The sequence below is a fragment of the Boleophthalmus pectinirostris genome, unplaced genomic scaffold (assembly GCF_026225935.1).
Source record: "Boleophthalmus pectinirostris isolate CB_2022bp ecotype Guang Dong unplaced genomic scaffold, ASM2622593v1 HiC_scaffold_20, whole genome shotgun sequence".
Taxonomy (NCBI): Eukaryota; Metazoa; Chordata; class Actinopteri; order Gobiiformes; family Gobiidae; genus Boleophthalmus; species Boleophthalmus pectinirostris.
Genome location: NW_026571153.1, coordinates 23,890,771 through 23,914,490, shown reverse-complemented (window position 1 = coordinate 23,914,490; position 23,720 = coordinate 23,890,771). Strand labels below are relative to the sequence as shown.

General features: G+C 37.1%; 1 protein-coding gene and 1 long non-coding RNA gene across 2 annotated transcripts; both read right to left on the bottom strand.

The window, feature by feature from the left end:
- Nucleotides 1-1,935: 1,935 nt before the first annotated feature.
- On the bottom strand, nucleotides 1,936-3,653 carry LOC129409668 (uncharacterized). Its single transcript, XR_008632513.1, has 3 exons — nucleotides 3,509-3,653; nucleotides 3,168-3,208; nucleotides 1,936-2,942 (listed from the first exon to the last, which is right to left on the bottom strand). It is a non-coding gene; the product is annotated as an uncharacterized LOC129409668 (long non-coding RNA).
- A 456-nt stretch (nucleotides 3,654-4,109) lies between these two features.
- LOC129409698 (uncharacterized) lies at nucleotides 4,110-22,449 on the bottom strand. Its single transcript, XM_055156197.1, has 15 exons — nucleotides 21,783-22,449; nucleotides 19,700-19,761; nucleotides 18,728-18,949; nucleotides 18,557-18,628; nucleotides 17,385-17,475; nucleotides 16,362-16,482; nucleotides 14,159-14,393; nucleotides 12,420-12,576; nucleotides 10,411-10,480; nucleotides 9,481-9,543; nucleotides 8,606-8,784; nucleotides 7,748-7,876; nucleotides 7,069-7,256; nucleotides 6,409-6,563; nucleotides 4,110-4,356 (listed from the first exon to the last, which is right to left on the bottom strand). Exons 1-15 carry the CDS (start codon nucleotides 21,826-21,828, stop codon nucleotides 4,110-4,112), a joined length of 2,037 nt encoding a protein of 678 aa, XP_055012172.1. The 5' UTR covers nucleotides 21,829-22,449.
- Between the last annotated feature and the right edge of the window lie 1,271 nt (nucleotides 22,450-23,720).

Here is a 23,720-nt window from a genome sequence, read left to right as displayed (position 1 = left end):
AATACAGTCTAACCCAGGATCAAAACCAATACTAAATCAGCACCAGAACCACTCTAAACCAGGATCAAAACCAGTTCTAAACCATGACAAAAATGAACTTTATCAAAAGCCATTTCTGTACACTCACTCATGCCCTTTAAAAACAAAAGGTGGGGCCATCTGTTGCAGGGTGTGAACCAAAGTCTAATACAAAACTACATTTATGTGTCACAGTGTGTCACAGTCAGTGTTGGGGAGTAACAGATTACATGTACCGGAGTTACGTAATCAGAGTACAAATTATGAGTAACTGTATTCAGTTACAGTTACTGTTTCAGTGAGTGGTAATTGGATTCTGGTTACTTTGTTGAAATAAATGGATTACACGGTGGTATTTTCCTGTTTTCACATTTTGGGGATATATCCCTTTTTTTTTTTTTTCTTTTTTTTTTTCTTTCGGTAATTCCATTTATTTCTGGAAACTAAACCAGGACTAAACCAGGACTAAAACCAGGACTAAAACCAGGGTCTAAACTAGATCTAAACTAGATCTAAACTAGATCTAAACCAGGTCTAAACCAGGTCTAAAACAGGATTTAACAGGACTAAACCATGCTGCGTGGACGTGTCTCGTCGTCTTCTATCAATAATATTTTTAATACGGTTCAGTAAAGTCTGGGCTTTTTATTTTCTTTTAAAACATCTTATGTTACGATATCCTGGTCTTTTCTTCTCTACAGCAAACCAAGTAATCCAAAGTATTCAGATTACATTACTCACTTGAGGTAATTTAATGGATTACGTTACAAACTACATTTTGGGGTATGTAATCTGTAATCTGTAGGGGAATACATTTTAAATGTAACCTTCCCAACACTGGTCACAGTATAGATCCACACAGAGTCTGGTATTTATCTGGAGTCACATTATGGAAAAATACACCTAGATGAGTTTTAGTCAGTTAAGTGTACTTGAGTAGTTAACTTGCGTAACTTTTAAATTTAAACAAAAAATACAATTTAACTAGTTTTAGTTGTGTAATATAGGCCTATTGTAAAATAGTACTATTTCTTGAGTAAAAGTTTTGGCTTCTCTTCCCACTGTGTGTAAGTGACAATATGAAATGATTTGAACATCAAATCAGAAAAAGCAATATGTTTAAAAAAATATTTTTCTTGTTTTTGTTCTAAGAAAATCTAAAATTATGGTGAGCAGATGATCACAGCTCATAGTTGGTTGTGACGGTTAATTGAGTAATAATTTAAATTAATTAATTCTGTACTCTCCTGGTCTTTCTGTAGTGTCCTGTTCTCAGAATGAGGAGCTAATGGCGCAGATTAGCAGCCACACCTGTTATACACTCTGTCTGCCTTGTGGCAGCTGTAGCAGCAGCCACTGTGTTTGCAGTGAATGATGCCCGGATTTACAAAGCAACTTCTGAAAGAGCTCTACATGACTAATACACCAAGTAAGCCCTGTAGGACTATTGTAGGATCTGGCCACTCAAAAGTGGGAAATAATTAGCTTTTTTATTGGAAATACAGTTCATGGCAATGTTAATTAAAGATCTCTATTATGCCTTAATACATGATTATTTCTATGGACCTGGTATCTCTGAACATTCACATGATCTCAGGTATAGCTTGTACTTTGAAAACTTGTATATAAACAATAACATTTTATAATACTTGAATTAAAATATAAATAAATTAAATATTGTGTATTTACCAATATAAAACTACACAAGTCAATATATGTGATGCGTCTTCATTGCTTTAATTGTTAAAAGACATTACAGTGAAATCAGCACTCAAACTGGTGACCCAATGGTCAGAGGTACACACTTCTCCACTAGTCCACACAACCAACGTGCTGTTCACTGCAGAAAGCCTGACAAATGAACAAAGATCTGTAAAAATGCTCAGAAGAATGACTGCCAACAAAAACATCAACAACTGCAAACACATCACATTTTAATGGATTTTGACTTTTTTTTTAATACATTTTATTATGCATGCTAAATATTCAACCCATTTTATATTTATTTTGAGTCCCAAGAGCTCCCTTAATTATGTTTAAAAATATATGGTCTATTTTAAAGCTTATTTCAGATACATAACATTTTCCTCCAGATGGATTTTTAACAAGAGGAAAAGGTTTATAGATGGACTGGGTATGAGTGTCACATGCACCAAAATCCATAATCTTTAATCTAGATTTAACATGTAGTCTTGTCCAATCAGATAACTAAATATTTTAAACTGGATTTCTCATCATAGTCTGTTTAGGATTCACATCAAGAGGAAAACATTTATATATATGCTCTGAGTATGAGTATCACAGTCTAAAGATTGCCCCCTGGTGGTTATGTAAGAAACACAAGTGCACCAAAAGGCATGCAGTGTAATTTAGATTTAACATGTAGTCTTGTCTAGTCCAATTTTTACTAAATGTTTGGATTTCACATTATAAAAGTGCCTGCTTCTTGTGTGTACTCAAAAATCACACAAAACACAAAAACACAAAAAACAAGTCACTGTATTAATTGAAAATGCCATGTAGTTTCATAATTAAAGCCAATGTAGAATCTCATTACATCCAACACACAATGTCCAAAACCAAGTCTAAAACAGGTCTGAACCAGGTCTAAAACAAGTCCAAAGCAGCTCTAAACTAGGTCTAAACCAGGTTCAAACCAGGTCTAAACCACACATAAACCAAGTTAGATTCTGAGTAAATCCGATATTCAAGGTCCACATTTACTTTATATGATAGCCTGGATATTGTAGCTCTAAAAGACAGTTCAAGGACAATTATGTCTCTTAGCAATTAACAGAAATTACATGAAGTCCAAAAACCTCCATCACCTTTAAATCAAAAATAAAATTTCTAAAGATTTTCATCCTTTCTTCCACCACCTCACATATGCATCATTCTTATGAAGACCCTCTTCACAATCAACCCTGTAAAGGGAAATAAATACATAAATTAATATAAAAATAAATAAAAAAAATAAAATTACTGAGTGGTGCATATTAACACTATTTTAGAAAAAAAAAACAGGATTAAAACAAGACCCCTATCAGTTGATGGTCTAAACAAAGTTTAAGCTAGAACATAACCCGGTCTAACCTAAGACTAAAAATGACTGAGCCAAAACTAAAGAAGGACTCATGGGAGGAGCTTACCTGATTTCAGCAGTCCATGCTCATATAATGCCAGGACAGGTCTGAAAAATAAAAGGGCAAAACTCTAATGTTAATAAAGACACAAAAAGCAGTTAAACAAAATGTACAAAATTAGAAATAAACTAGGTCTAAACCAGGTCCAAAGTAGGTTTAAAGTAGGCCTTATCTATGTCTAAATCAAGCCTAAACCAGGCCTAAACCAGGTCTAAACCAGGTCTAAACCAGGTCCAATCTAGGCCTAAACAAATCACAAGCTATGTCTAAACCAGGCCTAAACTACGTCTAAACCAGGTCTAAACCAGGCCTAAACCAGGCCTTAAGTACTATAGGTCTAAACCCACCTTGGTGCAGCCTGCAGATTTGAGGCAGAGTTTGGTGTTACAGTGCAGGTAAACGTCTCCGTTGCTGCCCAGAAACTGGAACACTCTGAAGAAGAAGACACTGGCCAAGCTTTCTCCATTAGAAACCACCTTCACAGTCTCCTCACTAGAACAGCTGCAGAGAGACAACAGAGTGAGTCCTGCTCTAGTCCTGGTTAAGTACTGCTTTAGTCTTGCTCTAGTCCTAGTTTATTGTTCTATTCTGCTCTAGTACTGGTTTAGTCCTGCTCTAGTCCTGGGCTCTAGTCCTGGGCTCTAGTCCTGGGCTCTAGTCTTGGTTTGTGGTCTAGTTTTGCTTTAGCCCTGATTTAGTACTGTTTTATTTGTCTAGTCCTGCTCTAGTCCTGCTTTAGTCCTGCTCTAGTCCTGCTTTAATCCTAGATTAGTTCTGGTTTTATGGTCTAGTAGTCCTGCTCTAGCCCTAGTTTAGTGCTGATCTAGTCCTGTTTAGTGCTGGTCTATTTCTGGTTTCATTCTTTAGAACTGAACCAGTCCTGAGACAGGGCTAAACCAGGACTAAGTTCAGGACAATTGTTGAACTGAACCAGGACTAAAATTGGACTCACCCATTCTTGAGGTGATATTTCTGGGTTGCATTGTAGTTTTTCTCCTCGGTTGCCCAGCAGTCCTCGATGACCACAGCCAAGAGCTGCTGGTCCACCTCTGAGACTTGCGCCTTGACAAAGAGTGGCTGGTCCAGACGCAGCCCGGTGCCTGAGTCCACGGGTGATTTCAGCTCCTCGTCTGTGAAGGCCGCCATGTTAAAGACATAGGTCCACTCTCCGGCATCAATCACTTTCACTATGGAGCTGCACACACACACACACGCAGAATTGTGAGACATAATTTGGGGACAGGCTCTTGTCCCTGTCCTGCTCCTGTTCCACCTGCCATAATGTCTGTATAATGCATCCCTATAGCCAATGAATGCAAGACGATGGACTGCTAATCTTTTCTATGTGGTATGTTTCCATCTGTCTGTTTAATTACTTTAGCTGTGTTCAGACACGGTTTAAGCCAGGTAAATCAAAACTAACCCCAGTCTGACCCAAGTGTCAACCTACTTAAACCACTACCAATGCCACTACTATTACTTCGACTAGAATAACATTTGATTAGGTGAATTTGTGTTGGTAATTCTTGGATTAGAGTCAGCATGGCATGTGACAAGGTTGCTTATTTTCACCTGAAATCTTGTTTTTAGTTTTCATGGAATCACAAACTCTCAGATAAAGTTAATTGTTATTTACCATCCTAAGAGACATTTATCCAAATTTATTTTTAAATTATCTTCTTATTTTTAAACTCTAAATCTACTGTGGCTACATCTGCTCGATATTGCTGCACAGCAAAAACTGGAGGGTTTAGGGTAAAATATTTCAGAGTTGTTTTTAACACCAAAAGTGTTATTTTAACTATTTGAAAGTTAAATGGGGGTTCGAGTTGGGGTTATTTGCCAGAGTTGACGTGGTTGAGGTTAATTCAACTTCCTCTAGTGTTAATTCAACTTCCCTTAGTGTTAATTCAACTTCTCTTGTTGTTTTCTCATGTTAATTTGGCTCCTCTCATTCACCACTTCAAACTCTTGTAAGAGAAGACCAGTTTGAACCAGTTTTGTACATAATTTCATCTTAAATGAACTCAAATAAAGTAAAACTAAAATAAAACTCCTCCGTGTGTTAGTTAAATCAGAATAACACTACAAAGTATTATCTGTTTACTAAACGTGAATATAACTCTGGATTTCGGGGTTAAACAGGAACTTTGGTCCAGTGTTACTTAGTTAACATTTCCAAAAATGTTAAGTTAACTCTAGAACACATTGGACTCATATAAACTCTGAGAAAATGTTAAAATTGATTCTGTGAGAGTCAATTTTAACACTCAACTTTTTGCTGTGTGTGAATTGCCCTAGTTTGTATTAAAGTTGCCAAGACATGATAAGAAACAGTAGATAATTCTATTAAAAAAGTAATATTATTATATTTTATTAATTATTTCTGTTTTTTGTAATTCTTACTTGCACATATACATTTATATAATTATGGCTCATATGACACCCGTCTCTTGCTATTTTTGCTACTTGAAACCCAAAAAACATGCGCCATAGCTCATTGATTCCAATAGCTGTGTGGAAGCACAGCTAATGGAGGTGAAATAAATAAATAATAATATTGTGGACCATCACAATATATCGAATTACGACTCTTTATTATGCTTAAATTAATAGTTATGGTGCAGCAGTAGCTAAAAAAACAACAACAAAAAAACAAAGGGAACTACATAGACCATGATCCTTTGCTTTCAGTGCAAACTACATGAAGAAATTACTTATCAGTGTAATGGTTGTAAAACAAGACAATTTATATACATTTATGATACAGTATTGCTACAGTTAACTATATAATTCATAATACGAATTATTTTAAAAACTAAAGTAATTTTATTTTATTTATACATGATTATTATTTGTATTAGATTATATATATTATATCATTCTATTTTCTGGTGTTGTGAAAAGATGTTGTGTGCTGTTCACCACACATGCGGTCCAGTGAATAGCAGGGGAAGCTCCGGTTCGGTCTCTGGTCATTAAAATCACCGAGTTGAAACCTGAACATCCTCCGCTGTTTTATTTATTCAAGATTTATCAACCTTTTACATGGGCCGTAGTTGTAACATAAGCACATTTAAGTCTTAGTTCTTTGGATTGAGGCTTGTCAAGGCATTTTAAGAGGAAAAAGTGAGAAGCATATCGAGAAAATTTTGTACCCAGAAATTTGGATATCGTTATATATCTCTACCATATACACAGTGAAGTAGTGAAAAAAATTGATTCAGTTCCACTTTAACTATGTCACCTGTCCATGATCTTCAGGGACATGGTCTGGATCTTGGGCTGGGTGTAGGCACAGGAGAACTTGATGGACAGGTGGTCTTCTCTGTTGATGACACTTGTATTGTCATCTTCTGGAGTGGAGATGGTGTTGGTGTAAATGATGTTGCTACCCTTTATCTGAAAACCAGAAAACGTGACTAAAATTAAAGTGTTCAGGTCACTGAGTAAAATATTTCATCATAGCTTTAGACAATGTCATATTTTCACAGTAATGATGAAAAACAACTAGCATGCTAGCAGCAAACTTCCTGGTTCACTAAAAAAAAAATAATAATAATGATAATAATAAAAATAAATAAATAAATAAAACCCTCACCCTCTTGCTTCAGACCTGGTCTAGGCCTGATTTAATCTTGGCCCAGTCCTGGTTCAGTCATGGCCTGGTTATTGTTGAGTTCTAGTGTAGTCCAGTTTCAGTCTTTGGTCAGTCCTGGTCTGGTCCTGGTTCAGTCCTGATCAAGTCCTGGATTGATCCACATCTTCTTATCCAATTTCAGTCCTGGTGGTTCAGTTCTGGTCTAGTCCCAGTCTAGTCCTGGTCTAGCCCTGGTCTAGCCCTGGTCTAGCCCTGGTCTAGTCCTGGTCACACCTTGGTCAAGTCCCAGTTCATTCCTGGTCTTACCGACACATTGGCGGCACAGTGATCTGCGTCGCTAAAAGAGAAGGTGACTTTGTTGAGGACAGGGTCGAGGACTCCGGTGCACTTGGGGTCATTCAGGTGGAGACTGGAGATGTTTATCCCTTTTTCCTCCAGGAGACAGTGCAGTAGAGAAACAGATGCACTTTTAGAAGCACAAACCGTATCATCTCCTGCAGATCACAACACAATCTTTCAATCTTCAGTCCTGGTCCAGTCTCGGTTCAGTCCTTGTTCAGTCCTGGTTCAGTCCTGATCCAGTCCTGGTCCAGACCCAGTTCAGTCCTGGTTCAGTCCTGATCCAATTCTGGTCTAGTCCAGGTTTAGTCCTGGTTCAGTAGAGCATTTCAGGTCTGAAATTATTTAAATGATTCTAGTGAAGGAGTATGGAGTAAAAAGAAACACAGCGGAGCAATTTCTGATTTACCACAGGACATCACAAGGTGTACTAGAGTGTTTTCTGTTTGAGAATAGAACTCAGTCTAAATACTCAGGGTTTGTGTGTCAAAAGTGTGAATGAAACAAAACATAACTCCAGGTATGTTTGTGATGAGGAAAAAAACATTATAACATATCACAAAATATAATGTAGTATGGACTCTTTAAAATGTTATAAAATTATTCATTATGATTTTAATGACAGTAAAAGTTTAGTCAGACATACCCAGTGTGCCTTTGGCCTTGTAGGGGGCAGCATAGTTGGCGGTACAGAAACACTTAGGGTCTCCACCGATAGACAACCCGCAGAACTCTTTGCCAGGTTGACAATGTTTACCATAACACTTTGAGGGAGCTGTAAAACATCAAAATACATAAATAAATACAACTATTTCCACAGCATTACAGGGAGGGTCGCATTGGACAAAAGCACATTTCAAACCAGTAGTGGAACGTTATAAAGTAAAAGTACTGTACTTAAAGGTGCATTGTGTAACTTTTATGGTGGAGGACCTGTCAAATGCTTTTCTCCATGGAAGCATTATTGTTTTGTCTGGAATGTTTCACAGTATGGTATTAAACTTTTCTACCTTCAAGACCAAAACAGACCAAGTTATAGGTCAGATCTGTGGAGAGGCGATTGATGAGATCAGTCTGAATCAGTTCCTATGCCTTGATATCTTAAAGTTAACATTGGACAATTGCCCTGCCTTCAAAATGTCTCTGTGTGTTAACAGAGCAAAATGTTAATTGTTAATGGCAACATCCTAAGTTTTCATTACTCTAAATTCTGAAACCCATAGATATGATCTTAAACCAGTCTTAATCTAAAATCAATTTTTTTTTTATTTATATTTTAAGTGTAATAAACTTGACCTGAGGGAAACATGTTCAAATCTTTTAATGATTACAATTGCAATGTGAGAAGTGAGAATGAGGAAAACTTGTATGTATCCTCTATCTGCAGGTTAAGGCAGTGGTGACACAGGTTCAATTATGACTTTAGTAACTGAACCAGTAAAAGTGCATCCACCCTGTCCTCACTAATGGTTACAGCTTTCCTCATGTGAATGTGTGTCCTTACAGCAGCCCAGAGTGTCCATCCAGTCCTGGAGCTCACAGGTGCGTGCGTAGCTGTCCAGCAGGTGGCAGAAGAGGCCATCTGTGCCGGTGTAGTTACACAGGAGGTTTATGCAGGCAGTGATGTAAGGCTCTGGGTCCATGGGGCATTCACTAAAGGGCTCTTTGAGCAGCAGATGACACCTGAGAGAAAGTCAGGTTATAGGGACTATAGGGACAGACACATATATAGGGACAGACACACACAGGGACAGAAACACTTAGGGACAGACACACGTATAGACAGATACACACATAGTCACAGACACATATATAAGCACAAACACACTTAGGGACAGACACACATACGGACTGAAACACATATGGACAGAAACACATAGGGACAGACACACATAACTGCAATATTCCTATTTTAATATTTTTGTAGGTAAATGTGGTACAGACCCATTCTTAAATAACTGTGCCAAAGTATTTTGTTTTTAAAGTCTTTATTTGTAATAAAATTGTCTAACATAAGTTAAAAAAAAAAACGAAGTCAATGTTGCAGTGTTAAAACTACTGCTGTTTTTGGTGACCTCACGTAATCATAGTCACTTAATTCATTGATTTGTTCCAAAATGAACGTATAAGATGAGTGGTTAAAGCAGCACCCTAGCTCTTTGTCTAACAAAGTTGGAACAAAAACATCTTAAAAAAAAAATAAAAAAATAAAAAATAAATAAATAATAATAATAAATAATAATAATAAATAATAATAATAATAATAATAATAATAATAATAATAATAATAAATAAATAAATAAAATACACATAAATAAACAAATAAAATAATAAAGAAAATAATTTAGCTGTAACATAATAAAATGATTCAGAACTTACCTCTGTGTCACTGCTCCACAGTTGATGCCGTCTCCTCGACTGTCATTTAACACTGTGTTACAACTGGAGACAAAACAATATTGAGACTTTTGCTGCTGGTGTGTGTGATGGTGAGTGTGATTCTAACTGTAGGCGTGCTCTCTCTGAGGCTTTGTTAGAATAAACCTGCACTCACAAGCTAGCTAGCATTAGCCTTCAGTTTTCCAAGTAGTTACTCTCACATTTTTGTTAAAAATCTAACTCCTAAACCGTGAAACCGGTCCATGAACACTCATATTGATCACAGGCTTCTGAACATGTGCTGTTTAGATCCATTCTCCTGAGTTTTCAGACTATTTAAAAGGCAGTGTTTGCTAATGTGTGCATTGTGTCTCCATGGAAGCTGCTGAGCATTATGTCATAGACATACATGCAGAGCACCCCGAGCGCAATGTCACTGCAGCAAATTAATTATTTCAGTATTCTGACTTATATTGAACAAAATGTAAAATTATACACAGGTGAAGTTTAAAGGTGCACTGTGCAACTTTTCTGGTGGGGGGCCTACTACGTGCTTGTCTCCATGGAGACATTATTGCTTTGCCTGGAAGCTTCCATGGTATGACTTTAAACATATCCATATAGCATTTGGTCATTACTGGTGTTTCAACTGCTCAAAAATACAATAATTCCTTCTGTGAATAGGGGCGACTCTCCACAGATCTGAATTGTAATGTAGCTTAGAGCTGTAACCTGCTTCTCTTCCTCGATGGGTTTAATCTATAGTTTGTAACATTCTAGACAAAGCAATAACATTTCTACAGAGACAAGGAGGTGGCGGACCCTCCACTACAAATGTTACACAATGTACCTTTAACAATAATTACCAGACAAATTTTTTTTCTTGTCACCAGCATAAACAAAAGAAAGCAAATATAAAGTGTGTCTTACTTGTTTATCTGAAGGCTTTGAACAGAGCCCGATGTACAAGTGTCACTACCAACCAGATCCTGTACATAACCTGTAAAAAAGAGCATGAAAAAAAAGTTGTACTTTTTGTTCATCCTGAGATATTAATTTAATTGCTACAATGAAAAAGAAATTTGAGACCCTGACCCTTCATCATTAAACTTAAACACATCTTTAACTGACCAAAAATATGAAAAGAACATAGGTACTCAAAGCCCATATGGCTTGATGGTTGGATAGTAGGCTACCTGTGGAAAATGTTTATTATGGTTTCAAGTTAATTTAAGAGACCATGAGTGGGAAAAAAGAAACATTCAAATATACAATTTATGTAAGCATTAAACAACAAGGAGCTGTGCGTGTTGCAGTTTTAACGAACTCCGCAGAGTCGTAGAACACCACTGCAACAAACTGAACACCTGTGAAAGTGAAAATCCTGTTCACTGTCTGTAAATGTCTCAAATATCAATAATTTCAGTGTTTTAAATTAAGCTAGTCCCCACATTTTATTCAGAGCAGTTGAGGATGTGTTACCTGAAAAAAAAAACAATATCTAGTTAAATTAAAATGAGTTAAATCAAGAACATTTTACTTTATTTGAGTAGATTCAAGTAAAACTATCTACCAATGAAATAAGGGTATTTTTCTTAATTCATGCAATATTAGATTTTGTTTCTTATTTTACGTGCAAAAAGTTGTTGTTTATCTTATTTTAAGTGTAGCAAGATGTATTTTCATATTTTATTAAGTACAAAAAATGTTGTTCCACTGGCAGATAATTTTACTTGTCAAGTGAAATTTACTCAGATCATGATAAAATCTTCTTAATTCAAGTCAACTTAACTTGACTAGATTTTGTTTTTTTGCAGAGCGTGGCGATGGCCACAGAGTGGTGATATAGAACAGTGATATGGCTATTGCCGGAACTACTTAAAGTATTAACGCACAGCAGTCAGGCATTGGAATTCTCACCCACTGTGGTATAAGCAGTTTAAACATTCATTCATTCATTCATTCAACTTTTGGCTACTGTTAATGTTATGGTTGCCTGGGCAGGGAACACATTCACAAACCTCAAAGCTAGTATTTACAGTTACTGACTGAACCCAAGAACTCACTGTATTACACCATAATTTTCCATTTGAATTATTTTCATTTTAGCTGTCCCCCATTTGTATTAATTAATATTGGCCAATAAAATGCTGTGATGTCATTTGAAACCCAGCAGTGCATGCCATAGATATTGCCCATGTCCAACTAGGAAATCCAATAATAATTTTTTCTGAGTAAATCAAATGTGCATGTTTAGAGTATGTATAAAATATGGATAAAGCGACCGCAGGGGGAAGCTCTTTCTTAAGTTTCTTTCTTAAGTTTCTTAGTTCTGTTTTAGAAAAAATTCTCTTTTACGTTTTGTTCTGCTGCTGTGTTGTTTTGACCATTTAGGTTGGGCTATATAGTGTGGATCTCATTCAGTCAGACTACTATGCAATGATGACGTCCACTCATTGCTACACACTGATCATACAGTGCATTATAATATATAACAAAAACAAAAGTACATGACTCAAGAATGACTTTTAACAAGGCGATGTTATAATCTTTCCTCATCAAAAACATACCCGGAGAGCATTTTGTTTCATTCACACATATTAAACACACAAACCCTGCATTTTGCCATGTGGTAATACAGGAAGTGCTCCACTGTGTTTTCCCTATTGAACAAAAGGTCAAAGGTGCTGTTAACTTGAAAACTACCGCTACTACGACATCACAAGGTGGAACAGAGCATTCTGAGCTTTAGAGATGTAGACAGACGAATAGTAAAGGATTACTCAAACATGTGTGAATGAAACAAAACACAACTCCAGGTATGTTTTTGAGGAGGCAACAACATTATAACATGACTTAAAGCTCATTTTTGCATAATAAGAGATCTTTAAATGTTTAGTCGCATTATAAATATTTGCATGTCAGTCATGTGAACATACCGCTATATTGCATGTGTAGAGTTGTTCCATCAAAAAAGACCTCAGCAGCGCTTTTGTTCAGTTTAACTGTGACTGAAACGCCCCCTGGAACCTTTGTGAAAACAATGTTGTTTACGGTGGTGCCGTTCTCTGTGGGAACTACTGTGCCATTTTGACCCTGTTTGAAAAGATTTAAATATTATTATACACACTGCACAAGACATGTCTAAGTGAAGGGAGGTTAAAATGACTTCTATTAAGAACATTTAACATTTAATAAAAAATGTTGCCAGTGATGTACATAATCTTTATATAACCAGACACAGCCTGACCAGAGAGAGAGAGAGAGAGGGAGAAGGAGAGAGAGACAGAGAGAGAGAAACAGAGAGACAGAAAAGGGGAAGAGGAAGAGACAGACAGAGAGAGAGAAGGGGGAGAAGGAGAGAGAGACAGAGAGAGAGAGACAGAGAAGGGAGAGAATAAGAGAGAGACAAAGAGAGAGAAGGGGGAGAAGGAGAGAGAGACAGATACACAGAGAGGGGGGGGGGGAGGGGGCAGAGAGGAGGGAGGGGGGGGGGGGGAATAAGAGAGAGGAGAAGGGGGAGAATAAGAGAGAGAAAAGGGAGAAGGAGAGAGAGACAGTTTAAGAGAGAGAGAGAAAATGGGGAGAAGGAGAGAGAAAGACAGAGTGCGTATACATGCACATGAGTATCCCGGTTATCGGGTTTTTTGAGTATCCCGGTTTCATCATAGTGCATGTATCCCGGTTGTGGCAGTATCCCTGTTGTGGGAAACCGGGATACTGTAGCTGGTATTTTCCAATAGTAACCGGGATACTGTGTCATGTATACGCAGTATCCCGGTTACTGCAACATGACACTGAGTGCGCATTCATCCAAAAGACATACATTTCAGTCTTTTCACCACAACAATAGCGTTATAAAGTGACCATCATAAATAAAGTGACCATACATGAGTGAAATAACTGCGCTAAATCTGCCCACGAATCTACACTCGTACGACCTGCACACATATGATCACTGAAAAGCTAACAGAACAGACTTACCATCATCAATGTCCCTCTGTCACAGAAAAAAACACTCATATTCCACTGAGTTGTGTCCTTTAGTCCGACAGAAGCTGAACCGCATCAGCAGCACAAGGAAAGAGCTGTTTTTATCGCTAACAGTTTATGCAAATTAGTCATGCGGTCTTAAGTTTCGTTTCAGTAAAACGTAAACAAATGTGGCAAAGCTGAATTATATTATCAAACGGGCTGATGTTGTTATGGTTTATATGTTATATAGCTGAGTTTATTTATGCAGAATATTTTAATAAAAAATCTACTTGATCTGCGCAATGGATTGTGGGATACCTCAAAGCTTGTCAGAACCTCCCGAGCTTCCTGTGTGAAAGGAGCTCATGGTTGTTTGTATTTTTCCTGGTTTATTAACTTAAATTAAGTCAAATTTTGCACTTGCGCATTTGTAAGATTATGTCAAGAAACCGGGATACTCTATTTGATCATGTATACAGGGATATGAGTATCCTCTGAGGGCAGAGTATTTTGTATTCACAGTATCCCAAATACTGACATAACCGGGATATGGCTAATAACTGGGATACTGATGTGCATGTACTGTATATGCACTCATAGAGAGAGGGGACAGTGAGAGGGAGTGAGAGAGAAGGGGAAAGAATGTGAGAGACTTCTTTATTAAGTCTATGGTTGGAGGATGGGGATTTTATAGAAGACTTACAAGGATCACGCCTGATTGGAACAACTGAAAATCATAACCCTGGTGAAAGATGTGAACTTTGTCCAAAAGAGGAACATCAGAGAGGCGCCGTTCGGAGTGATAGCTGAGGATGGTCATCAAACTGTTATTCATTAGGAACTGTGGACAAAAGTCTTCGACAGCGTGGGCTTTTTCTTTGGTGTCGATGATGGTGTTTCCAACCAATACACATGTGAAATGCCCTTTCTCCATACACCTGTGAAGAAGAAACAGGCAGTGAATATAAAGAGACAGATAGAGAGAGGAGGGTAGCGAGAGAAGGGGGCGAGAGAGGAGGGGGAGCAGGGAGAGGGAGAGAGAGAAAAGGGAGAGATAGAAAGAGAGAGACAGAAATAAGAGGGGCAGAGAGAGGGAGAGAGAAGGGGGAGATGAAGAGAAAGATAGAGAGGGGGGGAGGAGAGAGAGAGAGACAGAGAGAGGGGGGACAGAGAGAGGGAGAAAGAGGTAGAGAGAGGAAGAGAGAGGCAGAGAGAGGGAGAGGGAAGGAGAGAGGGGGCAGGAAGAGGGAGGGCAGAGGAGGGAGGAGAGAGAGTGAAAGAGGGGTGACAAAGAGAGGGAGAGAGTGTCAAGGAAGGAAATAGGGAAAGAGGGGTCGGGGCTTCAGGAGGAAAAGAAGGGCAGAGAAAGCAAGAGAGAGAAAAAGGGGAGAAAAGGAAAGAGACAGAAAAGGGCACACAGAGAAGGAGTGGAGAGACAGGTGCAGAGAGAAAGAGAGAGAGAGGGTATAGCAGGGGCAAGGGGAAGGAGAGGGGAAGAGAGGTAGGGGAAGAGAGAGGCACACAGAGAGGGCCAGTGGATCAGAAGCATGGAGAAGGAAAGAGAAGAAAAGAGGGAGGGAGACAGAGAGATAAAGAGAGATAGAGACAGAGAATACTAGATAATAGAGTCCAACTGCATAACTTTTCAGAATTATATTAACATTTTAAGTACTAATACTCTTAAGTTTCTGTTACTCTAAAACAAAACAATTTGTGCAGTAATTTTTGAATCACCTTTTCTTGTGTTTGTGTAATTTATTAATTTATTTTGTAATATAATATGAGCCTGTATGTCTATGGAGGAATGCTCAGCAGTGACCATGGTGATGCTCTGCTCACATTATCAAACACAGCCAGATAAATTTATGTTATTGGGGTATATTTTCAGACTAAAAGTTTGTTTTCATATCTGACAGTTTGGACTTTTCCCTGTGGTCTTCCTCAGAGTGATCATGTGATGTTGCTGTGACATGTCTGGTCATCTGCACTCCGTCTTCCTCAGGACAGTATCCCAGGTGTGTGAGAGTAAAAAAGACCCTTGGTCTCGGTTTATAGTCCCATGGGCACGTTGCTGTATTTCAGTTGCCTCTTTAAACCAGTAACAGTGTTTGTTTTCCTTTGTCCCAGTGATGTTTGCTCCGTCCCAATCCATAATGTGGTTGTCTCTTTTACAGTGATCAGAGATGTTTTACATAGATGTTTTTACTCTCACACACCTGGGATACTGTCCTGAGGAAGTCAAACTGCAGATGGCACTGTCGTCTTGCCTCCACTGGTAGGAGGACAGCGCCAATCCTGTATAAATCAGCTGACCAGACACGTCAGAGCAACATCACTTGACCACTCTGGGGAAGACCGCTAGTGAGCAGTGCAAACTGTCAGACATGAAAACAAACTCTTGGTCTTGGATTATCGCCTGATAGTTTTAGAGAAGTTTTAAACTGTCTTCAAAGTCATTGAAAATACTCCAAATGGATTTTCAGGAGCCCACGATCCGAAAAAAACAAATGTCCATGGTTCTGTTTAGGCATCTGATTATCAATTTTAACATTTGATTGTAATGAAATTTGAGAGAAACTTTCACATTACAAATCAGCTCACCTGTTGTAGTTATAGGCAACATGGGTCTTTCTGGTCAGATTGTGTTAAAACAAAAAGCGGATTAAAGCCTAACTTGTGTAACCCAGCTTCAGACATTCAGACAGATCAGTGCCCCCAGTTAGCATCACACCCCCAAGGGAATGTTGAGGGCATCAGCTGCAAAATATCAATAGGTCTTTGCCCACCGTCTGAGATTACGACATCAAATTTTAAAACATTAACACAGCTTCCTCTGTTTAAAGTACATTTGGAAGTTTAATTATTTTATTTCTAACTACAGATAAAAGCAGAAGCATGATACGTACTGGTTATTTCTGCAGTCGTCTGGACACATGACCTCCTTCACCAATCCAGATATGTTGCAGTATTTGTGCTCACAGGTCCCAAAGACTTCCTCTGGAGGATCCAACAAGCTCATGGGAAATTCTATTAAGCAAAATTAGAAAACGTTTTCAGTCAGAGTTCATTTTTGAAAGCCATTTTTAAATTAGTATACAGCATTGTTGCCTTTACTGAAAATGGGGGCTGCATTTGACATAAATATTGAAATTCTGATTCTGAAATGTTTTAAATTATGGTCAAGATGTTAAATACTCTGTACCCCTTTTCCCATCTATTTGACCAAAATATGTCTTTTCACAGTGCAGATATCTTGTTAAAGCAGCTCTTGAGGTCAAAACGTCTGTGTGGCTGTATCCTACCTGCATCTAATCACAAGTTTTATTGTCCAACAGTAATGGAGGAAGTAAAAGTAAATAAGTATTTAAGTACCTGCTGTAAATGTAGCCTACTTAGAGATTAAAAAGTAAAAGTATTTTGCAGACAGTTTTAGAACAATTAAAGGATGAAATGTAATGATTTTGATGATGAGTTTAGTGAATTTTAAGTGATTGACATGATTTCTTTATTTTTCTAGCTGTTTTGTGTTTTTGTGTATTTGGTTTGCTCAAAGTTGAGATGTTAACCTAAATTAAATGTGCTAAAAATAAGTCTCAGCCTTTTCAGTAGGTCTCAAACCATAAAGAAAATAACCTTTCACTTTTCAGTCAAGGTCTAAAATGTAGTGGAGTAGAAAATACAGATACCTGCTCTCAAATGTAGTGAAGTAAAAGTAAAAAGTATACACTAAGTGAAGCACAGTTACAGTATTGTACTTTTACTTTTATACTTCATTACCTTCCACCATTGTTGACCGATAATTAGGACGTGCGTGTTAGCACTGTGTGTTGCTGTTTTGAACAGTGTGAAAACCAGACAGGATAACTGTTCTGCCACAGTAACACAAAGAGGTTTTACTTTTTATAAAATCATAGATGTTCTGTCTGTACCTGGGCCTCCTGTTGGGCATCCTTCCAAGACATAATCAAAATTTTTGCCAGTGATGTTCTTAACCACTGACAAACCAGATTTCAGCGTGACCTGAAAGAGAAAGTGAAGAATAGAGAGGGGCGCAGAGAGGGGAAGAGAGAGAGAGAGAAGGGGGAGAAGGAGAGAGAGACAGAGAGGTGGGGGGGCAGAAAGAGAGAGAGAAAAAAAAACAAGAAACAGATCAAACACTCCACAATGAACGATTAAATGGACTCTACCTGTATTTACAAAGGCTCTAAACATGCTTCAGCTCAAAGCATCAATGGACACAGGAATAGGAGATTGGGATTTATATAAATAAATAAATAAACAAATCAAACAGTATTATTAAGAAACTAAAGACACTGAATAAGACACTAATAAGAATATCACACCAGAATACAGACAGTTCTGTGTGATTTATACTAATTTTCCTGGGATGGACACACAGCCCCTTGTAATTATGCAGCCCTGTTTTGTTAAAGACTACTTTATGTAATATAGAACAGTCTTAGGGCCCGGTGTTGTGAATTATAATAAACACTGTAAAAATAAATTCTAGTGTACATGGGGCACTTTTTTTCCCCCCAAGATAGAGGTATATGGTGAATGGACTGAGGAGTGTCTGGTCAAGTGAGAGTTCAGTGAGCTTTAAAAAATGCTGTTCTTCACAAACACTGTTGGATTAAAATGGACCCATGTGTGCAGATCTCTGAGCTGAATGTAATGATATGCAAATAAAGCCACTATATGACAAAATGGGCCTCTAGCACCATCTTAAAAAATATTTCAAAAATTCATAAAAGAACAATTCTGAAAAAATAAATTTAGCAATGGTCATTATAGGAGCAAAAAACTTTTAATTATTATAATTATATTGGCCAAATTAATGCCATTTTGACTCACTGAATATATTAAACAAAAGTACTATACAAGAGGTCTTTTTTTTTTTTTTTTACCACCAATTACAAACTACAAATACATTGCGCTTATGGGAAAAGGGGACCGAACAAGTACCCTCTGGATCTAACCTAAACCACACAGAGAGTCAAATTAATTTTGTTTGTATTAAATGCATTTCTTTTTGGGCTGTGTGATTATTTCAATTCCCTGGGCACTCTGTCACATGATGTTACTGGTGTGTTTTACTTACCTTTTCACCAATGTTGCGTATAAAAAGCATTGCCACAGACCCATATGGAATAATGTAAATATCCGCACTTAGCTACAAAGAGACAAAATAAAAATGCATTTTTATAAACAGTCTAATCCACAACCTCCTCACTGAGAAGCCCTCTGCCACAGTAGGACAAAATGCACTTACGTTTGCATTATAGAGGTGCAGAGCGCAGGTTGGGGTTTCTTTGGGGATATGAGAACTGTACATAGACTCCAACATCTCCACCGGCTCTTTCAGCCCAAATGAGGTCAGATTTAACGACGTCTCTATTTTGAAGTCAAAATCTGCCATGTTTGAGTCGTAAACTGTAATAGTGTTATTCGTGTCCACAGATATTTCAAGTTCGGTTGATGGTTTGAAGGTTATCTGGAAAAATAAGAAGACAATTTAAAGACGACATACTGTGCTTGAGTCTGCTATATAGTTATAATCTGTGACACCATCATTATGTTTTAATTTGAACAGTTTAAATCGCAATATTGACCTAAAATGACTTAATAAAAACATAATAAATTATTGAAGATTAAATCTATGTGATCTCAAAGAAATCAGAAAGCTTGCTTTTAAATGACAGCTCCAGCTTGAACATAAACATCAAGTACTTGCCTGTAGATGGAAAGAACCAGGCTCTGTCAACATCTAAAATGGCTTCCTGACTTTTTGAACATAAGCAGGCTTGAACAATGTGCTTCACAAATGTACAATGCTAAAATAAAAATATTTTTAAAATACCATAGAGTCAGGGGTGGCCTGGTTGGGTGGGTTCATAAACTGTACATATATAAATGGATATAGCTAACCTGCTAGCCGCTGCGTTTCAAATAAGAAGTGCGATGCAGCTAATTATGTTGTATGTTATGCTAAGTATTATAATATGTTTATATATTATAATGCATCACCTCATCCTTGCTTTTATTATTTGAAAATGAATTTTCAAAGTTGTTACAAAAAAAAAAAATCTCTGAAAAGTAAATTTTGCAGAACAAGTTATGTTTATTTTTATTAAAGGCCCTATATTATGCTAGTGTGTGTGTGTGTGTGTGTGTGTGTGTGTGTGCGTGTGTGCATACATATAATCCTGATTTGATTGAATGCATTGAGGTGCAGTGTACTTACAGTAAGATCCAAATAGAAGGAACCATAATATGGGAATGGACAGGTGCTCAAGTTATAACCTCCTGAAAAACACAATTGTAAAACATAAAGTACAGTAAGAGAGATATGGGGTGAGGGGTGTGGAGAGAGAAGAGAATTGTAAGAAGAAGAAAGAGAGGAAAGAGGGTGTGACAGATGGGGAGGAAGAGAGGGGGGGAAGGAAGTATGGGGAGAACAGAGGAAGCTAAAGAGGAAGAGCGAGGGAGTGTGAGGAGGGGATTGTGGAGAGAAAAATAAGAGGAATGGGTGGGGTGGAGAGATGGGGAGAGTAGACGAGAGAAATGTAAGAAAAAGAGAGGGGACAAAGTAAGAAGAGAGTGGGGGCTGAGGAGAGAGGGAGAGAAGAGGAGAGAGTGAGAGAGGGGGTGAAAGGAGTATGGGGAGAAGACAGGAAGGTTAAGAGGAAGAGAGAGGGGAGGAGGGGTGTGGGGAAAGGAGAGAAACGTAAGAGAGCAATAGGAAAGAGGGTGTAAGAGAGAGAGAGAGAGTGGGGAGTGGGGAGAAAAGAGGGGAAGGTAAAGAGGAAGAGAGAGGGAAAAAGAGGGGATGAGGGAAGGGGGATGAGGGGAGAGGAGGATGAGGACAGAGGGAAGAGAGATGAAAGGAAAAGTAACAGCAGGGGTGTCAAACATACGGACCGGGGGCCAGATCCGGCCCTCCAAGACCTTTAATCTGGCCCTCAGTTGATTTTCTACTAAAATATTTTAGTTATATTTTCTATTAAAATATTGGTAATTTTCTGTGCTGCTTAGCATAGCAGCATCTCCAGCGCCTCTGTGCGTGTCTGCCTCCCACCAGAGCAGTACAAATGAAGACTTGCCTCATTCCAAATGCTCTTAAAGGACAATCATTTTGACTGTTGACCGTGACACCCTCATCAGTAAAATGTCAAAAATGAGAAAAGTGGATGCCGAAAAATTGACTTATTGCTATTTGCATGCAAGTTCATGTTAAACATTGTGTTGAAATTAAATTTTTCTTAAAGTTTCAGGTTGTTCATAATATTATAATATTTTGTAAAAGAAAGAGTTCATCAATTAAAAAAGATTTCTGTAATAGATTTGCATTTCTCTGCACAAATATTTGAACATATTGCTATTTTTGGGGTTTATATGCCATGAGTTTTCTGATCCGGCCCCTTTGGGATCAAAGTAGGTTGGATACAGCTCCCGGACCAAAATGAGTTTGACACCCCTGAGTAAGAGGAAAAGAGAGGGGGGAGAAAGAGGGAGAGAGTTGCTGAGGAGAGAGGGGTGGAGAGAGGAAGAGATGGAGAAGTAAAAGTAAAAATATCACAAAAATGTACTTAGGTAAAAGTAGTACTTTTAGTAATACTTTTAGTACTGTTTTAAAATGTACTTAAAGAGCAAAAAGTATGCAATTTTGAGCTCTATTAAAGCTTCAAATGATTTTGAGGCAGATTTGTGATGAATTTTGTTCAACAGAAACAATATTATTATATCATTTTCCAGATATTTCCAGATATTTATATCTGTTTTTTTAATTTTTTGCTTATATATATATATATATATATATATATATATATATATATATATATATATATATATATATATATATATATATGTACACACATATACACGTTACATCTCTCGTGGTCAGAAAAAAGTGAAAAAAGTGTCAAGAAAAGACTTCAAACTTAAAGGAAAGCTCGCGGTGGACTTTTTCAAAATAAAAGCCAGTGAGAAATAGACGTTTACAATAAAATAAATAAATAAATAATAAAAACTGCGTTAACGGCGTTAAAATAATTGTCGGCGTTAATGACTTAATTAGTTAACGCAAAGTTAACGCGTTAATGGGCCCGGCCCTAATATATATATATTTAAATAAACCCTCAGCCTTTTCAGCAGGTCTCAAACATTAATACAAAAAAAAAAAAAAAAAAAAAAAACTTTTACTTTTTCTTTAAGTACAGTACTTTACCACTTTTACTTTGTTACATTCCACCACCGAACTTTATTATGTAAAAAAAAGTCTTAGCATTTTTTCATAGAACTAAATCTGACTCTAAAAAAGCACATACCTGCCACCAGGCCAATCAATGACACGCTCAGGAGAAGGCGGAGCATCTTGGAAAGGACCAATCAGATCACAACTATGAACACACATACAAACAAATGTCATTCGGATTGTATTATTTTGTATGGGGCTACCGATCTTGACAGCAAATAAGTTCTATCCGCACCATGAAGTCACTTTAAAGCCCCTCAGAGAATCTGTGCAGTGTTAACTTGTTGGTGCACATGAACATTGAACATTTTACACAAATGAACTGGCTTTATGTCATATTTAAGGTGTAAAATGTTCCCCAAATTCTCCTCTGACATAAGTGGGATTTCCGTTTCCCATTCCCCACCACAAGAAAGTAAAAGAAAAACTGTCACATGAAAAAATCTATTTAAGTAAAAGTATTTGTGTGCCTGTTTAAAAATGTACTTTTAGATTATACAGTATTTTATGCAAATGCTGATACTGATTAAAAGTTATACATATATTTATAGCAACTAATCCATTTCTCATTTTTTCTTATGAATTTTGTGTATTTATTTTTGTTTGCTCAAAGTAAATCTTGAATTAAATGTAGTCAGAATGTTACCACAAACATGATAAAATAATCCCTAAAATAATTTGAAAAGTACTTTTTACTTTTCACTCCAGTCCAAAAATATAGTGGAGTAGAAAGTACAGATAAGTAAAAGTAAACAGTATCCTTTGTAAAATGTACATGTACTTATAAAATAGAGATACCTAAAAATTCTACTTACTTGAGATATTTTTATTACTTATTTTCTATTTTTCTGTATTTTTTGTAAGCTAATGTGTCTAAGTAATTTCCCTTGTGGATCAATGAGGTTTGTCTAAATCTAACATCCCAAACAGTTTGAAAATCCACCTCAAAAGTTACACAATACACCTTTAATACAAAAACAAGATGAATAAGGTGATATAAGTTTTAAAACCTTGGCCAGATCAGAGAAATTTGCAGTGTAGTCATTTATTCTAGAATTCAAAAATCAGAGATACACAAATGTTGTTATGGCCTTACCTGGATCAGGCTGGTCTGGTGATGCTGTGGAAAGCTGCTCGTTCTTCGCTCTGAGATTCTGACAGATCTACATTCATTTTTATATACCTTTCACACATAGCCCCAGGTGAGATCATCACCTGGGGCTGTGGGAGCGCTTTTCACAAAATACCAAAAATGAAATTTTTTTTTAAAGCTTGTCTTGGAGGATGAGTAAAGTGAAACCTGTCACAATATCAAATCTGCATACAATGCTGCATTGTGAAACTTTTCTGCTGGAGGGTCTGCCAAAATCTCTTCCATGGAGGTGTTATTGCTTAGCCTGGAATGTTTCACAGTATGGCATTAAACATTTCTCTCTTCATGGAGACTATACCAAACCAAGTTACAGGTGAGACCTGGGGAGAGGCGACCCCAATCACATATTGCCACAATGCCTGTTTTTCTGGGTATTTTGAGCTCTAAAACAATCTGTTTGATTGAATTTATTTATTCAATCTGAATTAAATAAATGTAAGGTAGAGCCATTTAATGTCATACTGTGGAACATGGTATATCCATAGAAACAAAAAGTTACATAGTGCACCTTTAAAGTTCAACAAGAAAATATAGACAGTAATAAAATTAAATAATAATGAAATAACTTATTCCAGTGACACAATAACAATATAAGCAGAATTATTCCCCCAAACCCCTTTGTATATTATTGTTACTAAAAACTAAAAACTAAATAGCTGAATGAAATACTTACTTGTTACAGTAGTAGTTATAAGAGTAGTTATTTTAGCATAAAATGAGTCATAAAAGTTATTGATTTAACTGTCATCAGCTCAAATCTTATCATAGTATGGAAAAATAACACAAAGTTCCCTACATACTAGCAGGTACTCTAAGTGCTAAATTAAAGGGCCCATATTACATTATCTTCTGATCTAT